The sequence below is a fragment of the Oncorhynchus gorbuscha genome, linkage group LG02, assembly GCF_021184085.1.
Source record: "Oncorhynchus gorbuscha isolate QuinsamMale2020 ecotype Even-year linkage group LG02, OgorEven_v1.0, whole genome shotgun sequence".
NCBI classification, from domain to species: Eukaryota; Metazoa; Chordata; class Actinopteri; order Salmoniformes; family Salmonidae; genus Oncorhynchus; species Oncorhynchus gorbuscha.
The window spans coordinates 71943478-71969299 of record NC_060174.1 but is presented as its reverse complement, the minus strand read 5'-3'; the positions used below and the strand labels follow the sequence as shown (position 1 = coordinate 71969299).

The 25822-nt window shown below is 40.4% G+C and overlaps 1 protein-coding gene across 1 annotated transcript in view; it reads right to left on the bottom strand.

The window, feature by feature from the left end:
• Positions 1-25822, bottom strand: part of LOC124008800 (ephrin-B1-like) — a 71227-nt gene that overhangs the window by 23302 nt on the left and 22103 nt on the right. The window contains exon 2 of the mRNA XM_046320365.1: positions 12592-12869. Coding sequence (XP_046176321.1) covers positions 12592-12869 — 278 coding nt within the window. The remainder of the gene's footprint in view (positions 1-12591; positions 12870-25822) is intronic.

The window sequence follows — 25822 nt, the reverse complement described above, 5'->3', positions numbered from 1 at the left end:
AGTGTTTGAATAAGCAGAGGCTGACCAATGACTGAAAAAACAGCTACACTCTGAGAAGGCAAAGGTCAACTTTAATCATCTCCACAGCTCCCCACAGGAATCTCATAAAAAAGTTACACAAGTTCATTCTCATCTCCACTCTACAAAAGAGAAAGGTGAGAAGAGATTAAAAGTATTTATCTAAAACAGTATTTAATCCTCTGAAAACTGATATAAAGACTAGTAAGTCATATTGAAAGTAGTTTACAGATTGGGCACTTTGTAAGAAGTTAATAAAAACTTAAAATAAAACGAGCTAAGATTGGATATTTACCAAGAAACAAAAGGAAAGCTTTGCCTACGATCTCGACAGAACCTAGTTAAATAAGATAAAAAAATCTAAAGCATATGCTTTGTTGGAACTCCAAAGGCTGCGATTAAATGTGTTGTCTGCAGAGCGAACAATTAATATGCTTCTAAGCCTAAGCGCTCATTACGTTCACATCAAGGCAGTAAACAAGTCTACAAGAAAATGCAGATACAGTAGATAGTACATTACTGAACTCTGGTATGCAGCATACCACCCTGCATACCACTGCTGGCTTACTTCTGAAGCTAAGCAGGGTTGGTCCTGGTCAGTTCTTGGATGAGAGACCAGATGTTGCTGGAAGTGGTGTTGGAGGGCCAGTAGGAGGCACTCTTTCCTCTGTTCTAAAAAATATGTCCCAATTCCCCATGGCAGTGATTGGGGACACTGCCCGGGGTAGGGTGTTGACTTTCAGATGGGATGTTAAATGGGTGTCCTGACTCTCTGAGGTCATTAAAGATCCCATGGCACTTATTGTAAGAGTAGGGGTGCTAACCCCAGTGTCCTGGCTAAAAAAATTTTTTTAATCTTTATTTAACCAGGTAGGCAAGTTGAGAACGAGTTCTCATTTACAATTGCACCTGGCCAAGATAAAGCAAAGCAGTTTGACAGATACAACGACACAGAGTTACACGTGGAGTAAAACAAACATACAGTCAATAATACAGTATAAACAAGTCTATATACAATGTGAGCAAATGAGGTGAGAAGGGAGGTAAAGGCAAAAAAGGCCATGGTGGCAAAGTAAATACAATATAGCAAGTAAAACACTGGAATTGTAGTTTTGCAATGGAAGAATGTGCAAAGTAGAAATAAAAATAATGGGGTGCAAAGGAGAAAAATTAATTAATTAATTAAATACAGTTGGGAAAGAGGTAGTTGTTTGGGCTAAATTATAGGTGGGCTATGTACAGGTGCAGTAATCTGTGAGCTGCTCTGTGATTCCCAATCTGGACCTCAAACCATCACAGTCACCTAATAATCTCCAGTTTACAATTGGCTCATTCATATCCCTCCTTTCCCCTGTAACTATTCCCCAGGTCGTTGCTGCAAATGAGAACGTGTTCTCAGTCAACTTACCTGGTAAAATAACAGATAAATAAAATAAATACATTACTATGTAACACACTTTTGAACTTTTCACACTATCTTTTATGAGACAACTGACTCCTTTCAATGAAGGTGTTTCATGTCACAGACTCCTCTACGACTGATTTCTATTTTCAGTTTATTCACCACACACTGCTTCTGTCAATAAATCAAGCCTTTGACACTGTGGGTCACACAGAGATTTAGGAGTTTAGTCACCACCCTCACACCATTTGAATAAACCTCTGAATAGGATGTTCTTCACACTATACTAGCGACCACTGTGGAAAGCCCCTTGGTCCCCACCTCAGGGAAACGTGACCCTTCTGACATGGCAGCCACTACGAAACAAAAAATGAACCTGGTAATTATAATTTTTCATCTGTGGCATATGAAAAATGTTTGCTCAGGCCGGCTCCAAAAGCGGTGGCTGCTCTGCGGTACATCAAAGCCAGGGATATGTCCTCAAAATCAGAATCATATGTTCTTTATTCCAAAGTGACCGGCTATTCAACTTCCTTATGCATTCTAGTCAGCTCCGGCTCCGATCTCACCCTCAAGGTGCAGTCTAGGCCAGCGACGACTATCAATAAATAATCAGAGGCTCTTTTAGAATAAACCAGGCCCTAGATTAGCATTTCCCAAACTACACAGCTGATTTAAATAATAAACTCATCATCAAGCTTTGATTATTTGAATCAGCTGTGTAGTGCAGCGGAAATGCTGCCCTAGATAACTAAGCCATGAGCAAAGGTTCTACACTCCAGTGCCATTGTTGTGATATGTGCAACACAATACACTTGATAGGCCTTACATTTTTCATTATGCCTTCTCAATTGAAAATGTGGATCTATTCCTGATGAAACAAACCATTAGGGGTATCCAGGGACCAGTTCAACTAGTGATAAAAAGAGAACCTTTCAACTGTACATTTCCTGGTCTTCGTTTTTCAGTCTGTTCCAGATTTGTAATACTTCTCTAGAGAGGATGACACTAGTTTCCCGGATCATGTTTTTCACATTATCTTCTCTGAGACAATACCAGGTCCTTTTTAAAAAAATATTTAAACTCAGGCATGTTTCTTTACAGATTTACGTTTTTTTTTTTTAAAGCAAAGCCAATTCATTTGACGCCAGATTCATTATGAGCCAAATCACAGTTACTACACTGTATGTGACCTGACACATAACCACAAGTTTCACAAAATAAACATATTCTGCATATTCTTCCATGGCCTTCAGTCCGCATATGAATACTGGCCCAGTTGTTTCTCTCTCGGTGCATCTCGACTCGTGTGCAATGAGAGACTAATTGTAGGGTCTTAAACCGACTCGTAGACGATGGAGATGTCGTGGTGTGTCAAAAGGTAAGATGGAGCGCGGCAGATGACATCGTTCCTGGGGCTGTGCTGAAGATTAGAGAGTCAGCTGTCCGAGGGAGCCTCCATGACAAATCTCCCCATTCCCCTCCTGCATCCCCTGTGCTCAGGGGGGAACGTTGCTATATCTGGCCCAATTACACTGTGATTCCATCCTCCTCAGTGACAAGGCTCCTGCAGCTCTCTGCCTGCTTCCTGATTAACCTGATATGAAGGAGACCTCCAGAGGTTGTTAACTCCCGGGCATGGAAGGTAGCAGAGAAAAATCAAGAGGAATCAGGACAATAGAAGAGAGGCAACATGGGGGATATACGATCGGACAGATCGGTGCGGTCGGTCATAAAGATGGAGTAATGCCTGAGCAGCTGTTTGGCTGTGCTTGTGTTTCACATCCATTTGAATTACTAGAGGAAGGCTTTTGAGTCAAGCTCAGTTAGCGACCTTGACCAGTAACAGAAACCAGTTAACTGGATACACAAGTAAGATTTGACTAGTCAGCGTGTTGAACCAATGACTATGCATCAGTGATGTTCCGCTTGCGGTGTCATTTTTGTGCAATGCATTCCAATGTTGCGAGTCCTATAATCAAGGTTCCCACTGTAACATTTTAGAGAAGTTATGTCAGTGAGAGACGGTGCTAGCGGAACACGATGAAAGAGTTTAATTGTTATCGGGCCCGGGATTGAAGATTTTCAAAGCTACAGTGAATTCTGCAGACGCAGTGCTTTATGAGCTGAATCGAGCAGAGGGAGATTATGGGAGAAGCAAATGCACTACACATGGTGTGGGAGAGCCATGGAAGCAACACCTCCTGAAAGACGCTGCCTGCAAAGGCTTTGTTGTGTTTTGCTGTAACAGCATGGGCCAGATCAAATGACTTGGGAGACATAATGGGATAACTAGTCACATTTGAATGCTGAAAAACATTAAAACAGTTTGTTAGCTTGAAATGGTACTCATTATTTCATGTCATTTGTTCAAATCTATCATTCTTTGAAAATCTTCATGTATTTCTTCCACAATACCTCTCATGAAAAATATTTGCCTTTATTGAACTTACACTCACGGTTATCTTTTCTTACCAGCACTAACTTTGTTGATAGCTACTTTGAGAATAAATGTACTTATTACTATGACTGATGTTTGATTGTTTCACCTAACTATTTTAAGATGAATGCACTTTAAATTGCTCTGGATTAGAACGTCTGCTAAATTACTCTAATGTAATGTATGTATACTACACTGCCCTACAAAGGAAAAACTTTGATCTGTTGTAATCTGATTAGTGTGGTATTTAGTTTCCTGAGACAAGAATGAGCCAGTTGATCAGAACATATCATGGAATATCAGAAATGACTATGTCTAGATGGAAAAAGACTTCGAATTCAGATTTTGCAGTAACAATAATTACATAGTTACTGTGTTTTGCCTTTGTAGGGCAGTACAGTTAAAAAAGGTATTGTTTATATTATCTTGTAGCATCTCCTTACTCAGCTTTTCTTGCACAAATGTCCTCGTCTGCCCCTGCAATACACTGGATGGAAATTCAGTCTGTGGTGCCAATCAGATCAGTTTCCAGAGACATTTAGTGGATTATGTCCATTTCCTGCCAACAGCCCACCCAACACACACACACACACACAAAAAAAACACATACGCATGCAGACTTACATACTGTATGTGATCAAGCCCCCCCTCCCCACACACACAGACACCCATCCCAATTGGAGTGGCAGCTGTCAAAATGCGTCACCATCAGGCATGGTGGGTTACAGGGAATCAGTGTGTAGCTGACAACACAGCCAGACTGGTTTAGTGCAGGCTAAAAAAAATATCCCTCTCCCAATAAATAACCTACTGTACATACACATCGTTCATAGCAGGGGATGTGTTGTCTTCTGAAAAGAGAACAAGATAAATTGCATGGAAGAACTCCATGCTAAGATGGATTTTTGTTTGAAGGATTGTTTTCTTCTCTGGGAGTATAATCACTCCAGTATGTCTGTTTCTTTCTCCTGCAGTTCTGTGGCCTTGCTGCCAAATGGTGGTCAGGTTGGAGTTGACATCAGTGGGTTATTACTGACACCCCTCCCGCTGAGACTCGATGACCCTCTGTACAGGGGCACATGGGAAAAGACCCACACCACAGGGGGAGGGTGTCGGTGACCACCACAGGCCACCACAGTCACTCTGTTTACTATGGGGCTGAACTATGCAGTGCAGCCAGCGCAAGAACTGACTCCCAACACACAACATGTGTACGAACTATACCAGTGTGCATACAGTCAACAAAGATAATCCTCTCCATGTCAGTGTAAACACAAGGGAACTATGCCAACGAATCAGTTGGATGGGCATTTGATTTCCATACGCGGGCACGTTTTTTATTTTTCTACACGGGACATTTTTTTAAAGGATGTTACAGTAAAGACCATAAGCGGCATCTGAGTTTCAAGTTTGGGGAAGCTTACAAGCTTACATACATTTATACTGATCTGAATGCCAGGTAAGAGTTCCATATGTGCATTTTTGTGGAACTGTCATTTCATGAATAAAGTTTTTTTGTTTTTCAAAATCATTGTCAGGCGTTTAATCATAAAAATCTGAACTAAAATGATACAATTCTAAAAGTAAAAATTAAACTAAAGGAGAGCACCAGCCTCTGCCATATGGACACTGATAAACTGTGATCCGTTGGCGGCTAAAGAAATGAGCGCATGGAACTCCGAGATGCATCATCAGCTAAGTAAAATACATACAGTACATTCGGAAAGTATTCAGACCTTTTACAAATGTTGTTAGGTTACAGTCTTATTCTAAAGTAATTACATGGTTTCCCCCCCTGTTCAATCTACACACAATAACCCATAATGACAAAGCAAAAACAGTTTTTTTATTCATAATAAAAACTGAAATATCACGTTTACATTAGTATTCAGACCCTTTACTCAGTACTTTGTTGAATCACCTTTGGCAGCGATTACAGCCTCGAGTCTTTTTGGGTATGATGCTACAAGCTTGACACACCTGTATTTGGGGAGTTTCTCCCATTCTTCTCTGCAGATGGAAGAGCAGGTAGCCTAGTGGTTAGAGTGTTGGACTTGTAACCGAAAGGTCGCAGAATCCCCGTGCTGACAAGGTAAAAACAAGGCAGAATGACAATCTGTCATTCTGCCTCTGAACTAGGCTCTCACTGAAAATAAGAATTTGTTCTAAATAAATAAAGGTTCAAAAAAATGATCCTCTCAAGCTCTGTCTAGTTGGACGGGTTCTGGCAACTCAAGGACATTCAGAGTCTTATCCTGAAGCCACTTCTGTGTTGTCTTGGCTGTGTGCTTAGGGTTGTTGTCCTGTGGGAAGGTGAACATTTGCCCCAGTCTGAGGTCCTGTATGCTCTGGAGCAGGTTTTCATCGAGGAACTCTCTGTACTTTGCCCTGTTTGTCTCTCCCTAGAGCCTGACTAGTCTCCAAGTCCTTGCTGCTGAAAAACATCCCCACAGCATGATTCTGCCACCACCATGCTTCCCCGTAGGGATGGTGCCAGGTTTCCTCCAGACGTGACCTTGGCATTCAGGCCAAAGAGTTCAATCTTGGTTTCATCAGACCAGAAAACTTTGTTTCTCATGGTCAGAGAACCTTAGGTGCCTTTTGGCAAACTCCAAGCGTGGTGTCATGTGAATTTTACTGTGGCTTCCATCTGGCCACTACCATAAAGGCCTGATTGGTGGAGTGCTGCAGAGATGGCTGTCCTTCTGGAAGCTTCTCCCATCTCCACAGAGGAACTCTGGAGCTCTGTCAGGGTTCTTGGTCACCTCCCTGACCAAAGCACTTCTCCCTTGGTTGCTCAGTGTGGCCGGGCGGCCAGCTCTAGGATGAGTCTTGGTTGTTCAAAACTTCTTCCATTTAAGAATGGAGGCCACTGTGTTCTCGGGGTCCTTCAATGCTGCATAAATGTTTTGGTACCCTGACCCAGATCTGTGCCCTGACAAAATCCTGTCTTTGAGCTCTACGGACAATTCCTTTGACCTCATGGCTTGTTTTTTGTTGTTGTTGCATGCACTGTCAACTGTGGGACCTTAGACAGGTGTGGGCTTTTCCAAATCATGTCCAATCAATTTAAATTTACCACAGGTGGATTCCAATCAAGTTGTATAAACATAAAGGATGATTAATGGAAACAGGATGCACCTGAGCTCAATTTTGAGTCTCATAGCAAAGGGTCTGAAAAATTATATAAACAAGACTGGGGTCTGAATACTTTCCGATTGCACTGTAGGTCTAAAGCCAACAATTAAAAACATAAAATATCCTGATACAGTCATGTACTTTTAATCACCTTCATCTCTCTTCTCTGCCTCCCTTTTAATCTGTCTTGATTTGAAACATTGTATTAAATCAATCAACTGGGTGTGGCCCAAAGCTGTAGCTAGCGAACTTGTAACATTGTAACTAGCCTATTCCGGGCCCTCAGTTTCCAGCCAGTGAGCTCAGGACAGAAAGCTATTTTTGAGTAAGGGAAAAAACATCAGGTACTTAATTTTAAGGCATTTCCACTGGATATGTGGGATCATCAGATCATGATGTTTTGCTCTTTCACACTGAGGCTTGGTGATTATCAAGGCCGGTGAGGAACTATTGTAATTCGCAACGGATGTTAAAAAACATACTCCACTGACTTAGGCTACTGTGTGAGGTGAACAAAATGACTGAGTAGCTCAGGTTATAAGTGGTGGATGTGGTGAGTTAAGACAAACAGAAATCAGACATCCCCAGATGGGCATTTTCCTACATTTGCGCGCAGCAGGTCAGGTACTTCTATGCATGCTCACACGCAGTTCTCCCTCAACATTATCAGAACAGATACACCAGATTCATGCTCATTGTTCACATGGACCACTCCAAACAAAAGACAATGAAGAAATGATATACAAATTTTACATTGCCGTGTATTTTACCAATACAATAGTCAGACGGTGAAGTGGACATTCTCTGTATTCATACCCTGAAAGAAAGACATTATCTCACTACAATACATTTTTATAGAAAATTAGACAAGATGTTGCTACCTTGGAAAGAAAGGACAACACCAGTCCATTTGTGGAAAAATCACCCTGATTAATTCTTTAGTCATATTCCTGTTTACCTATTTACTTATTGCCCTGCCTACACCTAATGACTTGCTTTTTTTAAATGTATGTGCCTATTTGGGTAGGAACTATATCTTGTGGAAGGATGAAATAGTATGAATACATTTTTTTTAATGAAAATATGTCAATCATTATATCAATCAACGGTAAGCCGTTGTATAAGACTGATAATGGAGGATATATTGGCACGATTTTACCGGCCCGAGACGTATGATTAAATATTAAAGCATTGGACCTCTCACTAAAGGCTTCAGTCATACATAAACTAGATTTAAAATCAAACTGGTTCTCTAGCAAATTAGTACAACCTCTCACTTTCGGTTATTTCAAAATGAAATCTCCAAAATATTGCTATTTTTAAAACAAGCCATAGAAAGCTGGTTGCAATTTCAATTTAATCCACCAGAAAAGACAGAAGAAATATTATAAAAAATATATATTTCCGTTATAAAAACTATATAACTAATTGATAAAAATGTATAAAAAAATAGGACTGGTATGCCACACATGCAGTTAACAAATATATATAGAAATGGCTGCTCTATCCAAAATTATAACCAACTGATTGCATCATTACTGCAAAAATGGAGGAGGCTAGTGGAAAGGGGAGAAGGTAAGGAACTTGTCTGCATTAAAATTGTGATAAATAAAAGTATACCAGTTTAATTTAAGGACCAAAAAATGTATAGCTGCACCATACAGGTTGCAAAATAGTTTGAAGGAGATTTCTGATGTACTGATACACAAAATGTTTTAAAATGTAAATTATTATACAGAATTATTGCAACCAATAGAATGTTAAATATATTAGATTACTTGTTTTGGTACTGCCCATATTGTGTGTAGCTTGTTTTTGGTCGCAGGTTTGGGAATGGCTGAAAAATCTCACTTAAATTAATTTAAAATTCAGTCTAACACAACAAAATGTTGAAAAAGTCAAGGGGTGTGAATACTTTCTGAAGGCACTGTAGCTCTATGCGTTTGATATTTGAAACAATCCACAGCGAATTATTTAAAGAAGCTAGTGATCCTCTGTGGCTAAGTCATTCTCTCTGGTGAAGTGCTTTGAATTTTTTTATTTAGGAGTAATGATATAATACTGGCAAAACATACATTTATTTTAGGTAAAGCCAGCATCTGAACAGTGCACTGTGCAGTTGACAAGCTTAGGTCTTTCCTTTCCAATTCGCAAGAGACTGCTTGAAACCAGAGAACTGTATATAATGAAGAGATGCTCATGTCTCCGACCTAACAATGGGAGTTGTTGTCCCAAAGGCGAGAATGCAGTTGACAAGCTCAGGTCTGCATATTAAGCCCAACGCCACGCACAGAGGTTATTCTGGACAGATTTTGACAAGAGTGAGCCTCTTTCGCTTCGTCTCTTCCTCTCTGCTTAAACTCCCTCACCGGAGAAAACATTGGAGCGAGTGAAACAGCGCCACTCTGTCTTACTATATGTAGCCCATGTATCTGATGCTGTCTGGTCAAAAAGAGTATGGCATCAGATACATGGGCTACACATACAGAGACAGAGGGGCAAATGTTTCGCTCGCTCGGATACTTTATCTGAGATTGATGCGTCTGTCTGTCGGCATGCGTCTCTGTCAAATAAATGATAAATATTTCTATATTTTACTTGGATGGGCAAGGAGGTAAGGTAGGGTGGGCCAAGCCCCCTAAGGCCCGCCCATAATGCCGGCCCTGTATGCCAGAGCATATATTTTTATTCTTAGAAGAGAGAGGGAGTTCAAAGTTCATGCTAGCCTTCTCTGTGTACTGTATTATCCACCAATCACTGGAGCTAATTAGAGGCATTATCTCTGGTCAGATGATGTTTACAGAGCAGTATACAAATCTTTGATGAAGCCTTACGGCTACTTTGCCACAGATCAGTAAAACAAGCACAGTTTGTCATAAAGCCACAGTTATTCTGAGAGAGAGAGTTAAAGTCCACACAAAGCTGGACCAGCTGTGTCCCATTGCCTCGAGACAATATTAAAGTGCCAGGGAAGTTTAATCTTATCAATCGAGTGATACCTAATAGAAAAATTGTTATCACAGAGATAGATTGAGACAATTTGGCATACCAATTGAAAAAAGTGTATGATTAATCTGTACTGACTGAGGAATGTTCATGGTCAGTTGTTTTGAGTCAAAGGAAACAAAGATCTGACCCTCAACAGGGAAACTCTTCGAGGCACTTTCTTTTCTCTAATGTCATAAAAACTACTTGGACCCATAAAACAACTTTTATACGCCCTTAGTACACTCTAAATGTAACCCCTAGGATCTCTGCCAATTTTCTGAAAATGAGGTTTCAATACACCAACAAGTAAACTAATTACATATGTTCTAATATGGACATATTGTATAACAGATTATATTGTCAATGGCTTACGAACATATATATTTTATTTCCTGTCTATGTCTGACATACACTGAGTGTACAAAACATTAAGGACACCTGCTCTTTCCATGATATAGACTGACCAGGTGAATACAGGTGAAAGTTATGAATCCTTAATGATATCACTTGTAAAATCCACTTCAATCAGTGTAGATTAAGGGGAGGAGACTGGTTAAAGAAGGATTGTTAAGGCTTGAGACAATTGAGACTAGGATTGTGTATGTGTGCCATTCAGATGGTGAGTGGGTAAAACAAAATATTTAAGTGCATTTGAATGTGGTATGGAAGTAGGAGGTTTGTGTCAAGAACTGCAACGCTGCTGGGATTTTCACGCTCAACAGTTTCCCTTGTATATCAAGAAGGGTCCACCACCCAAGGGGGTGAGCAACTAAATATTAGGAAGGTGTTCTTAATGTATTGAAATATAGAAGTTGACCACTAATGATCAGATCATCAAAGACACAAAGTCAGTAAGATCTCAGAGAGACTCACACTGACAGCAGCACTCTTGGCAATAGACATCCTGCGTTGTATTAAACCATACTTTGATTTACGAGGAAACAATTGAATCAGCAGTGTAGAGTGCACTCTGCCCCTGCCTCTCGTCTTCATCACTAATCCATCACTACTCAGAAAGCTACAGAGTTCACTAATTAAACAAGCACTTGAGCTCATTTCCCCTATATCAAGGGTGTTTAAACAAAAAAAAAGAGGCACTGTTTATCAAATGGATGTCAAAAGGATACTGGATACCTGATCCAACATACTGTACATGTGTGACTGGGACACCTCTTACACATTCAGTGTGCACACGTTTTGATAAATGTGGCCCATTTACTCGTGAAACCACATAAATCGTTCTTTTAGAACAAGACTAAAGAACATGAGAAAAATATACTGACTACTTTCAAGGATAGTCGAAAATGTAATCGGTTTATATCAAAACTGCAAGCCTTTTTTTTTCATGGGTCATTCACGTTGGGTTGGATAGACATTAGTGAGACTGGACATTATGGTGTCATTGATGTTCTAATGCTAGATCTCTGAGAGGATAGGACAATAGCAGAGTACCTTCCCCAGCCAGCCACCAGTGATTGTCTAAAGACATACCATGTGGATTAGAGGGTTAAAGAAAAGCAGCCGTGGGCCTGTGGAGTCAGTTGAAGTCGATTATGTGCTGGTGTTAGGATGTCAGAGCCAATGGGCCCGGCTCAGCGATGTGTAACAGAACAAATCAGGCCTGCTTGACTGGAGCTGACCCCTCTGCCACTGAGTTTTAGTGTTATTGCAACTGACCGGATCTGACAGAAATGATTTTGCCGCAGAAAATTCAGAAACGCCACTGCGTTTAGAGTCGCGCTGAGCAGGGAGAGCTAGGCTAGTAATGGCTGCACTTAAACACAATGGGTCAAAAAGATATCAAGGCTGCTGAGGCATTCCTGACCAAGGACTACTTGATAAGGCTTTTATTCAACACACATTATATTCCGACGACCTTAAGAAAATGTTTATGGGGGGCCATGGGAGGTTAATGTGAGCTGTAATGATATCAGGCTCAGCAGGATAATCAATTCAGTGGTACTAGACAGGTCTCTTTCAGAAAGTTACATGCTCCACAGCAAATATTTTATATAAGCTTTAATTCCAAATAAAAGGCACAAGTAAGTACAGTACCTCTTCTATATGTTGCATACTATGGAACGTTAAGCCCATGGAAATTACAATTGTTTGATTTTATCGCAGCATTGCAATGCCCATTTCTAAATTGTAGATTTAGGAAAAGCCTCATTGCATTTAAGTGCCTTGTGAATCCTTTGTATTCCATGTCAGGACTGTATTAAAGGGATACTTTGGGATTTTGGCAAGGATGGCCCTTATCTTCTTCCCCAGTGTCAGAGTTTTATGTATTTACTATGAAGGAAGTTAGAGATAGTTTCGTGAGCCAATGCTAGCTAGCGTCAGCGCAATGACTGGAAGTGTATGGGGTATCTGCTAACATGGATACCCATAGACATCCAGTCATCCAGTCAACTCTAGTACTTAGTTCAAACTGCACTCAGTCATAAAAATGGTATCCACAAGTTCATCGGACTCTGGGGAAGTAGTTCAAAAATCCCAAATTATCCCTTTAAATGAACAATTATGTTGTAATTTGTAAGCATAAATAAAATGTTTATAGATGGTGTAAAATACGATACAGTAAGGTAAAATGCCAGATACTCACATGTGATGAAGTAGTTGATGTTCTTTTTGAACTCCAGGCCCATGTAGTTTGGACTGAACTCCTGAAACTTGATGGTGAATTTGATGTCCTTCTCAGGTTTATTGCAGTTGACCAACACATTGGGGTCCATGACCGTGCTGCACTGGTCTGCCTGGTCCTTCTTCACCAGGTACAGTTTGTAAAACTCATATGGCCGCCCCATGTCTGCCTTTGGGCAGATAATGTCCAGCTTGTCCCCTATCTCTGGGTAGATCACCAAGCCCTTCCCATACTGAAATCTGAAACAGACAAAATAAGACAGAGAAATATTAGAATATTTCAAATATTCTAATAACCATACATGCAACGTTTGGGCATACATCACATTAATTGCGTAAGTGTGTAATAACACTGTAAAATGCCATTAGTCTCTTCACACAAGTGTTTTTTTCTTCTGTGTCTGGCTGAACAGCGACTAAGGGGGCATTCACACCAAATTGGTTTGGAGTGTTTTTTTTCCGAACTCTGGTGCATTAAACCCCCTAGTTCGGTTCATTTGGACTGGTCTACGCACTAAACAAAGCACCATGGTTCGTTCAAAAAGGGTGGTCTCGGTCTGATTCAATTCATATAGTGGTGGTGTGGTTCTTTTCAGGTGAGAACGCAGTCCAAACACAGGAAAAAAGAACCAGAGTTGTGTAGTCATATTAGTTTGTTAAGTGCGAGCATAATTTGATATCTTTGAAACATTGTGAGAGTTGATGCATTTAGAAGCACATCCAATGCAGACGGGGGCTATACCGGGAATATAGGCTACTGAATATAGCATATTCACTTCGCAGTTAGAGCGGCAATTGCGCCAAAGCAATATGAAGATTGGGAATCAAAAGTGATGCTTTATAATAATCATGGATGGATTTAACATGAACATTTTTGTCCAAAAAATTAATGACTTGCATGGGCACGTGGTTTTGTTTAGGAATTTTTGTTTGTTTGACATTTGGAAATGTGAAACCAACCGGGCCAAGTGAAAGAAATACAAATAATCAAACTATTCTAACCGATTTGAACTATAGCTCAAAACTGTGTGAAAACGCCCAAATATAGAGTAGATTGTTTGTTATTTCACTTCACTAAAAGCCGGTGCAAAATAAATCATGAGTGAATTCGTTGCAAGGAACAGGTTAAGGGAAGCAGGGGCGGGTATTTACAACATCAAACACACAGATAACAACCGAGAGCCCAAGCAGTTATACGGTAAACACATGCATTAATTTACATGAATTCCCTTTGATTTAAAACACTGTAAACAAAGCAAACATACAGCACATTGCCAGGGTAGATGTCAATAGGAAATCAGTATGACAGAGGGCTGCAGGGGTCCTGACTGAGCTTAATCTGCGCCCGGCGAGGGAGAGTATAGATAAACACAGAGCACTGTGATGGTCAGATGGCATGCATGCCTTATCGAGATGCTCCACGCCTTATCTTTCACATTCATTTTGATATCTTCTCTCTAACTCAAAGAGACAGACACTGCTGAATTCTATTTGAGGATTTGGACCCGCTGATTGCCTTTGGTGTGTGATACTTTGAGTGGTTTCATTTCCTTTTTTCCTTCTTGATAAGAACCCTTAGGTCTGCCGACATGCTTAATCCGCACAAATTCATTATAAAAGAAGAGCTGATGTAGGCAATATTTGATCTGGTACTGTAAGAAGTCAAACAAATCTGTGTTGAATGTATTTTTGTTCCGCTTAAAGTCTAAACAACCTTGTCCTAGTTACCAGAGTGACGTTGCTCAATTTGATAATGACGTATTCGGTTACGGTGGAGACGGAAAGGGACAATCTGATCCTTATTTACATTTGATTTGCATATACACTTTTCCAGACCATTTTAAACATGGTTAAATTGACAAGAAAACAGCTTTCATGACTCATCTTAAGGCCCTGGTGGTTAGGCGGCTGACTAATACTCAACACACATACAATTAATCAACAGTCAGCATTGTCTGTCTGTCTGCCTGCTTTTATCTGTCTGTGAGAAACATTAGTTATGGTTTGCTATGGTATCTTAGACAAAAGTATGTGCCCTGGTTCCACTATGCCAATCCACTATGGCTCCTTTAGTCTCTTGTCTGCACCGACCCTGTTTCTCTACATGCTGTAATTAGGATCTCTCCCTCTCTCAATTCTTCGTTCTCTGGTTCTATGTGGGATTACAGCTCTTTGCCATGCATGATGGGACTCATGATTTGTGAAATAAAACGGGTGCTGTGTGCTCGCTAACAGTTTAGGAGTGATGATGATGCCTTATTATTCCCCATATGGTGCGGCAGGGTAGCCTAGTGGTCAGAGTGTTGGAGTGTTGGACTAGTGTTGGACAAATCCTTCTTTCTGCCCCTGAACAGGCAACTAACCTACTGTTCCTAGGCCGTCATTGAAAATAAGAATTTGTTCTTGACTGATTTGCCTAGTTAAATAAAGGTAATAAAAATATACTGAAGCAGAACTGGCATACTATTACCATACTGTACATAAAGACCAAGCAGAGTGCACAGTCTGGAGTCAGCACAGTTTGCCTGGCCCTGCGGTTAGCTTGGTGTTGTCTTTGTTTCTCAAACAGTGGGTCCTCTGTTTGGCTTCTCAAACTCGTTTGATTTGCCCTTATCCTCAGGCTTCTTCAGAGACTGATCAAATGTCTGGCTTTAGTTTTCATATAGTCTACAATGTGTTTCTGAGCCAAAGGAAATGCATTCTTCAACGTGTGTAGGCTACATAATACAGCTCTGTTAGCTAACTTTCTCAAACTAAAGACTTTCGCATGCTTCGGTTCGGTTGGCACCTAGCCGAGAACCCAACGAGTGTGCTCGTATACTCCTTTAAAATACCTTTACTTGAGCAACAAAAACAAAGCGTCAATAGTACCGTTTGTCCATCTTGAGACTCCGTAGCCAGTATACACTTCCTCAAATGTCTAAAATAACTCAAGAAATCTGTCATTCATTTTTACGTTTTTGTCAAGGAGATCTTAGTCGTGCAATTATACTCCTAACTAAGATGTTTGGGGCAGTATTTCTCAAGTGATTTTCTTTTCTTCATGGAAATGATTCATCTCTTATTGAATGACAGCAAACACGTCATTATAGAATCCCTACTATTGACCAATCACCGGAGACCAAAACTAACAAAAACTGTTCTGAATTGTTTCGGATGGGAAGCATGCAGATGCCTTAACATTCAAACCTCCACAAAGCAGAAATGCTCTCTCTGCTATAATCTTCTGTATTTGCGATCATGGTACCCTGAGAGGATAAGGTAAACGGCCACGGGCCAGCACAAAGTAATGCGGCTTACAAAGGGTTCACTGCATTTGCGGTAACCGTCAACTAGCAACATACTGTATAAAAAAAGAAACCAAACCAACTGTATTTCAAACTAAAGTGACCAACACATAATTCATAGCTGTCTACAAAACCGACACCGATTGTCTCATTCTGTAGTCTCTCAGCAGTATCCCCTTCTTCAGTTCACTTTTATGGCTTCACACAAGCATCTCAAAATGGAGTACTTCAACAGAAAAATATGACAAAAACCATGTTAGATATCTCTCTATACACTGGCAGAGCAATTGCTGTTGATAGTTGGCCGACTCTGCGTGGGCCAACAAAAATAGAGAATAGTACATGTACAAAAACGCCAACAATAAATGCCCCAAACCTGACTAAATGAACAACAGAGTGTAGATGGCAGAGGAGGATATAACTCAAGGATAACTTTACAACCACATAATACCATGTCTGCTGCTGCTCTGTGCTGATTAGGATGTCTCAGGTTTTGTGACTCTTCTTTTCCTGCCTATTATTACTATTATTAACCATTTTACAAGTAGATGTCCGAACAGATTCTCCATTCCCTTTGTACTGATCCAACAGGACTGCTGCTCAGAAGAGCTAAGAGGCCGAGCAAAGACTGTTCAGATTCAAGACTGAACACTGGAAATTACAGGTCATCTTCACGATTAAGGCTTTAAGCTCTGAACATCCTCCCACAACTCTAGTTTCCATAGGAAATGTGGTTTAAAGAGTGACAATTTAACATGGCAGGCCAGAGTTGATATTTTTATTCATCACTATTATTTTCAGGGACAGATATCAGCAGAGACCGTGGGGTGTTATGTGTGTTTTAAAGTGGAATGAATATGAATGAGATTGATTGGCATATTCATCAGGAGTGCTCAATGGTTGCCATTTCATTCAGTTTGCCCGTCATACAAATCCTTTCATGTCTTTTCAATGGTCATTTTTCATCAGAAGAAGACAGGTATTATTACAGCTCTCCACAGTCAGTGGGGTTTTAAAGTGCTGTTATCTGCACGTGCAGCGAGCACACCAGGATCCTTTTCAGTTTAGGATGCATGGTGATCCTCAAATAAAATGCATTATATAGAATATGGGTACATGCATGTTCAAATCACCATAATTCATTGTTACAACTTAGAGATGTTTTCCTCAAGGTCTTAAAAAAAGGCAGAATCAAACAAGTAACTTACATTTGCATAAACGATCACAGACAATAGTGGGGTGAAAACAATGAATGGTCAGTCTCATTCTGGATAGTGATACAATGACAATAAGCAAAATAGCTATCCGCATAATAACATCTGCAACTATTGACTTGAAATTCAATTGTCAAGGTCTTCCAGGGCAGGGAAAAATAGCAATGTTGCACTGAGTGCATTTGTGAAAACAGATTAAAAAAAGATTGGATTTGATTTCAATATTGAGCTAATCCTCCATGACCAGGTTGCCTCTCCTCCTGCTGTACGTTGCCACCCTGGGCCTGATGCTGCCTCCGCATCGAGGCCCCTGAGATCCTGTTTAACATAATTAGGTACCAGGTCAACCCCTTATCACAGCCTCACATGCAAAATAAAATTAACTGGGGTCCAGCAGAGACACAATATGGTGACTGCTGCTCTCAATCTCAAGACACAGCCCCTCAAAGTCAATAATCTAATAAACATTAGAAAAACACACAGTTTAAACCGTGGGGGAATTATTGCTTATAGATAAGCGGCTGCTAGATTAAGCCAGCTTCTGTTAACATTTTACGCCATAGTTATCTTAATGTTTGATCATTCTAAAAACATTGAGTGAGTGACAAGCTAAATTAACACTCCTTTAAGACAAACTTTGATTGTTCTCCTTGCTCTGAAATCAAAGCATAAAAATTAAGTCAATATTTTTGTTTGAATGTTAAATTGATGTTTTAGGAGTCAACATATTTGCATTAAAATATACTTCCCAAGGATACAACCTCAGGCGGACATTTGGCTCCATTATGGTCAAACACTGAATCACAGACATTCAATCAGCCTGTCAATGAAGATGTCAACTTCTGTGAACCATCACTGATACATGCCTCTGGTTGAACAAACCAAGCAGACATCTAATCAAATAAAAACACAAATGTCCCAGTATCTTTCCCACTGCTAGCAAAACTACTTAATCAAATACGTGTCAAATATACCAGGTGCAAGGGGACAAACTCAAGCAATATGGGCAAAGTTGAAGAAGCAAACTGATCTCCATTGTCTGCGCTGCTCATTATCAAACTGTGGAAAGACTGAAAAATAGCCCTCCTTTGTTCTTCACTCATTTGGGCCTCCTACACACTTAGAGCCTAGGCAGTTCCATTCAGGCTTTGGAGGAGACAAGGCCTCATTCTCTCACCAATCGGATTTACAAGATGCACCATTAGGGCATAAACAAGTTGCCATGGAAACGTTATGGTTTTTGCACAATCTGTCCCTTTTCCTCTCCCTCCTTCCCCTCCATCCTCTCTGATTGAAAATGATTAAACAGTATACAGCTGTAGGGAGGGAAAATATGTTATCTTATTCAAAATTAAGGTAAAGACTTATATGTACTTTCGTCTGTGACTAAAATGTGAAGTCAATTTATTCAAAGCCAGGAAAATAATATAACATGTAGGTTTGAAGTTACATTGTATGCAATACAACCCCACCCACAAAGTGACAAATGATAAACTTCATAGGACATCCTTATCACAGCGTTCTGCTTTTATCATTTTAACATGAAGCACCCAGGTTCTCTCTCTCTCTTTACCAATTAAAGAGCTACAATTCGTAGTCCATGCAAATGAAGTTTATTCATGCACATGCTCTCACAATGCTACTGAGCTCTTCTCACAGCCAAGGGGGAAAAGGAGCTCTCATAAGTGGCATCGCCACACTCTCCTCCCCCCTTCATACATTCCAAGGGGGAATTCAAGCACATGACTTGGCAGACCCCTCCATCCCACAATGCCTCTCTGCTGGAGGATTTAGGCTATCCAATGGAATATCAGAGAGCAGTGCAACTAGTCTGACACTCTAAAACAGTCACCATTCATACAACACTCTCAATAGGCATCAGGCTAGCTAGAAGGCAGGATACACTCTACATTCAAACATGCACTTTGCATACTTAGTTATTTAATATATAGATATAATGATCAGTACATTTGAGTTGAAGACAAAATTGACTATGCAAACTTGCTATTGACTACTTTTATTTTGCAGTTGAAGGATGTTGGGCTCTCTGAAAGAAACATTTCTTTATTTCACCATAAGTAGTTTTCCCCTAGTCCTATTTTCAATGTTGGCTAAAAATGGAGATTGGCAGGTATAGTTTTCCTTCATGCCTGCAAATCATTAACTAACAGAAAAACATCTTCTTGCTCTGACAGTAATTTGAGGGTAAGGGAACCACAGCCCAAATGAGCTGTTATGCAGAGAGGGAAGAAAAACAAATGCCTCAAAAAAGAAAATCAACATACATCAAATCTTAAAAACATTTCCTGCAAGTCTGTGATTGTGTTAAAATACTGAACAAAAATATAAACACAACATGTAAAGTGTTAGTCCTATGTTCCATGAGCAATTTTCCAAAAAGCTTATTTCTCTCAAATGTTGTGTACAAATGTATATACATCACTGTTAGTGAGCATTTCTCCTTTGCCAAGTAATCCATCTACATGACAGGTGTGGCATTTCAAGAAGCTGAATAAACAGCACAATAATTACACAGGTTCACCTTGTGCTGGGGACAATAAAAGGCCACTCTAAAATGTGCAGTTTTGTAACACAAAACAATGCCACAGATGTCTAGACCAGCCACCCGGACAGCTGATGAAACTGAGGAGTATTTTTGTCTGTAATAAAGCCCTTTTGTGGGGAAAAACTCATTCTGATTGGCTGGTCCTGGCTCCCCAGTGGGTGGGCCTGGCTCCTAAGTGGGCGGGCCTATGTCCTCCAAGGCCCACCCATGGCTGCGCCCCTGCCCAGTCGCATGAAATCCATAGATTAGAGCTTAATTTATTGATTTAAATTGACTGATTTCCTTCAATGAACTGTAACTCAGTAAAATGGTTGAAATTGTTGCATGTTGCATTTATATTTTTGTTCGGTATATATTTCAGATATGGATGTTGCTTTCCTGTTCAAAAGACTGCATCTGAAACAGTTAGTACCGGTCAATAAATGATTACTGTAGCGTTATAAAAACGTTGTCATATTGTACACATTTTCTGTTTGTTTTGCTTCAGGTTGATCCTGTTTGTACTTCATATAATTGCCAAGCGGAACATGTAAACAGAAATGTACAGCCATTCATGGGGTACAGTATAAAAAGGCCTGTGATACCATTCACCCCTAAACCAATTCCTTGGTTAAGGTTGCTCAAATACAGACTGGTCATTGTTTAGAGATCAGTGTGGAATAATGGCTTTTGTGTCAATTGACTATACTGTGGTTTACAGAGGCCCTCGTGCCACGTGCATCACTAAAGTATCACAGCAATTTCAACGAGCCAAGACATTTTGGCCTCAACAAGGATTTGTAAAGCAGATGGCCAGTTCGTGTCCAGTGGTGGAAAAGGTACCCAATTGTCATACTTGAGTAAAAGTAAAAAGGTACATTAATAGGGGCTCCCGAGTGGCGCAGTGGTCTAAGGCACTGCTTCTCAGAGCAAGGCGTCACTACAGTCCCTAGTTTAGAATTTCATAGGGCGGCACATAATTGGCCCAGCGTCGTCCAGGTTTGGTCCGGGTAGGCCATCATTGTAAATAAGAATTTGTTCTTAACTGACTTGCCTGGTAAAATAAATAGAAAATAACAAGCAAAAGTGAAAGTAAAACATCAGTAAAAGTCTAAAAGTATCTGGGGTTTGAATGTATGTAAGTACAGTGGTGGAAAAGGTACTGAATTGTCATACTTGAGTAAAAAGTAAAAGCTATACATCAAATTCATTATATTAAGCAAACCAGATGGAACAAAGGTTCTTTTTTATATATTTTTCCCCAGATAGCCAGGGGCACACTCCAACCCTCAGCCATCATTTACAAACGCAGTATTTGTGTTTAGTGAGTCGGTGCGTGAATTGGACCATATTGCTGTCCTGCCTGAACATTTGAAATGTAACGAGCACTTTTGGGTGTCAGGGAAAATGTATGGGAGTAAAAAGTACATATTTCCTTTAGGAATGTCATGGAGTAAAAGTAGTCAGAAATATAAATTGTTAAGTACAGATACCCTCCAAAAATGACTTAAGTGCTACTTCAAACTATTTTGACTTAGTTACAGAGGATCAGGCACAGAGGTGTCATGCCCATAGGGGGCACAGGGCTCCTTATGTTCTTCCGAGTGGCACAGCGGTGGCACAGTGGTGACACTGCATCTTAGAGCAAGAGGCGTCACTGCCGTCCCTGGTTCGAATCCAGGCTGCATCACATCTCGCTGTGATTGGGAGCACAATTGACCCAGTGTTGTCTGGGGTAGGCTGTCATTGTAAATATAATTTCTTCCTCACTGACTTGCCTAGTTAAATAAAAAGAATAGGGGACTCTCAGACTTGTCCTGCAAAAGAAACATTGCCACTTAGCAATTGTATGAAGTTGGCTTTAGTATCCCAGATAGGTTCCCAATCTACCAACCTTATAACTAGCTGTCAAGAAGCCATTTCAGGCTATCAATCCAGTTAGAGTAGCCAACTATCTTAGCTGACAAGGTTGGTAGACTAAATGTACTACATGTAAGCAAGCATGAACTGACTGTGAAGTGTCACATTCCTTTCAATCTTTTACCCAGATTTTAGCAGAGATGCAGAGAAGCATATTTAGTTTCTTTAAACCAGATTCACCAGTCAGGAGGATATAGACATATTTTCTTTACATAGATTTATGCATAATTATTAAGGCTCTAGATTGCAGGAAAAGGCTGTTTCGGACCACACCCCAGCCATCCTCATGTATTTTGTGCCCCCTCAGATTTTTTGGGGTGCATGATGCCCCTGATCAGGCACAGTTAAACAGCTAGAGGGCTGGTAATGTGTTATCATAAAGTTGCCATACCCTCACTGAAATGTTCAAATACGTATCGAAGAAGGAAGGGTAAACCCTGGGGGCAACAGATGCCCCCAACAGGCGGAGAGAGATAATCACTCTCCTTACTAAATTTGCTTTTACGTCTATTCTGGTCTCCAGTGCATGGAGCAGCCTGAGATTACAGTGATACAGTAATTGGCAACATGGCTGTGACTTTTCCAGATCAAGAGCCCAGTTTGGAGTGTATATAAGTTCTCGTGGGCTGAAGACTGATGCCCAAGGCCGGCTGTGTGAATTATCGAATGATCCCAATTACCTTCAAGCAGGCTAAGGATTCTGCAAAAGGCCAGTGGCAGTATGAAGAGTTGTCACTGTGACTGGGGTTTGATTCAGTGTAGTAACACCCTCCTCCACATTGAACAGTGACCAATGGCTAAACCTAATAACACACTGGACAATTATCAGTCACATCATAGAAGTGCACAGCAGACAAGTTGAATGCAGAGAAATCATATCTGTCTACTACACAGTGCTTAAACACATATAAACGTGTATAAAACACGCATACATATCCACGCTATAAACACTTGATATCAGACACAGAAGCAGAAAAGTGCCTGCTGCATGACTAATTTAATTTCCTTTTCAACTGAAAATCTTTCCACACCTCCTTCTTGTCGTATGAGTAAATGTGTCCCAGCTTATGCTGTAAAATACAAACAAGATTTCTAAATGATCAATTCCACCTAGAAATGAGAGTGGGATTCACCACCATAACAATACAACTCGGCAACTGAGGCAAGCATGAACATCAACTGGACTTTTAAAGCCTACATCTGAGGGGTGGTAACTCTTTTAAACAGCTATGCCACTCTGACCACAAGGGCCTCGTACCAAAAACTTTGTTTAAATAAAACAAATTCTGAGATGTGGAAATACTGACTTATCTACACTCTTAAATCTAGATACAAAAATGAGTACAGTAAATAAAATCTAGGTCCTTTCTAAGTTGGAGACAGAGGCAGTCCAGGGTCACTGTGGTCTTGAGAGACACATTTTCAGTCCTGGAGGAAGCCCAACCCCAGATGGACTCTGATCTGTTGAGGAAACCGGCTACAGGCTGCAGACCCAGGGGGCCTAGTGGCAGCCCAGCAGACCAGGCCTGATCTGAACGGTGGCCAAAACACACTGAGTGATAGAAGAGCGCTCCATACCACAAGGTCCTCAGGATGCTCCTTAAATTTGTTTTTTTTAGGCGTCTGCCTCTGACTGTGATATGTGCTTCTAATGAGGATATATCCGGGTGGCCTCATGGAGACAGGGATGACATGATGAGACATGCTGTGTTATAATATGCAGGGGTAAACAGACTATTACCTGGGATCGGAGAGGAAGGTGACATCCATATCCTGCTACTTGATAAGAGGGGGAGATTTTATGTTCTGTATCAAAAGGGCTTTGACAACATTTCTCTGTGATGTGTTTCTGAGGCAGGTGCCCTGGATAACGTACCAGGAATATATTTGGCTGCATGGCACATGGAAATAAATATATCACACATTTACCACAGGAGACTACTAGCTAGCACTAGCTATGGACATACATTTGAATCAGAGGTATTTCCAGTATACGAAATGGTCAACCACTCAGTGTTTTTATTTTTTGGGTTTATGTATCTTTCTGTGATAGCAAAGAAGGAAAAACAAAAGACAACCTAATTTCAATATCCTCCAACACAGACCAATGCAAAACTAAAACCACCATAAAGATGTTCAGATAGTGCCTCCTCTGTTGTTGCATCCCTTCAAGTGTACTAGGAAAAGTGTATAGAAAGAAAACTATACAAATCAATGGGGCATATAAAAAGCACAACTTTTTAAACGTATTTTTAAAAGTTGCTTCATCACTGCTTACACATCTCGTGTTCTCTGCTTTTTTATCAGTTTTGCCTTGGTTTGGGGAAGGTAATTAGCTACTTTGAGTCCAGCAAGGCAGCATAATTTGTCTTGCTCACGCCCGGCAGCACAGAAGCAAGTCATTGCTGATAATAAGACTGAAGAACGCATTTGACCTTAGGACTGTTCCCATATGCAAAAGCATGGCAACAGTAGCTCAGGACAAAACCTGACAGGCAGGCAAGATTCATAATGCAACTGAACAAACTATAAGGGGTATAATGTTTTTTTAAACATTTGTAAGTGTTCAATATTTATCTTTCTTTGCTAGGAAATGGACCATCACAACTATTGTTCAAGCCTCAATTGGACAAGCAAAGCATTCCTGGGGCAGGTTCCCCAGATACGTTCATGACTATTGCCCACATTCCCATCGCTTTGGTTAGGAGGAGAGAATGCCACAGGTCAGAGGAATGAGACGATGAGGCTGGCTCCTTTCTTCCCCCTTCAGGTTTGACATGGAATACGTGATTGGCAGCTCTCTTTACCTTCCCCCAGTCAGAAAAATATCTCAATAATACAATCTGACTCCGACCAGTCCACTGGCAACAAGTACATATGATTCTAAATAAGAACTTTCTCCAAAATATTTTGAGGTAATACATTAGCAATGTACATACAGCTTTAAGATGTATTTGTCAACAAATATGATTCATAGTATTTCCAAATGTTACCCTCGCTACATTTCCTATCTGAGAGACTGCAGTCTTGCTTGAGGCGAAAACAAACCTTTCAGTGGATGTAGAATATTGCTCACTGACATCCCCAGGCAGCATTTGATGTGAGTGAGGGTGATCTGAATTCAGAGGGAATTTTCATAACTGTACTGTTACAGGAAGGACTTAAATCAGTGGTTTTAAGTACTTCAGTAAAAATACTTTAAAGTACTACTTAAGTATACTGAGCAAAAATGTAAATGCAACATGTAAAGTGTTGGTCCCATGTTCAATGAGCTGAAATAACAGATCCCAGAAATGTTTCAAACGCACAAAAAGCTTATTTTAAAAAATACATTTGTTTCCAAACTTGTTAGTGAGCATTTATCCTTTTCCAAGATAATCCATCCACCTGACAGGTGTGGCATATTAAGAAACTAATTAAACAGCAGTATCATTACACAGGTGCAACTTGTGCTGGGGACAATAAAAGTCCACTCTAAAATGTGCAGTTTGTCACACAATGCAACAGATGTCTCGAGTTTTGAGGGAGTGTGCAATTGGCATGCTGACTGCATGTCCACCCGAGGTGTTGCCAGAGAATTTAATTTTAATTTTTCTACCATAAGCCACATCCAAAGTCATTTTAGAGAATTTGGCAGAATGTCCAACCAGCCTCACAACCGGGCAGATGGCAGACAACGTGTATGGCGTTGTGTGGTTGAGCGGTTTGCTGATGTCAAAGTTGTGCCATTCATCCGCCACCATCACCTCATGTTTCAGTTTGATAATGCACAGCCACATGTTGCAGGGATCTGTACACAATTATTGGAAGCTGACAGTGTCCCCAGTTCTTCCATGGCTTGCATACACACCATACATGTCACGCATTGAGCATGTTTGGGATGCTCTGGATCAACGTGTATGACAGCATGATCAGGTTCCCGCCAATATCCAGCAACTTTACACAGCCATTGAAGATGAGTGGGACAACATTCCATTGGCCACAACCAACAGCCTGATCAACCCCATGTGAAGGAGATGTCGCACTACATAAGGAAATGATGGTCACACCAGATATTGACTGGTTATCTGATCCACGCCCCTACATTTTTTTCAAGATATCTGTATCCAACAGATGCATATCTGTATTCCCAGTCATGTGAAATCCATAGAGTAGGACCTAAGGAATTTATTTCAATTGACTGATTTCCTTATATGAACTGTAAATATACTATTTATATTTTGTACA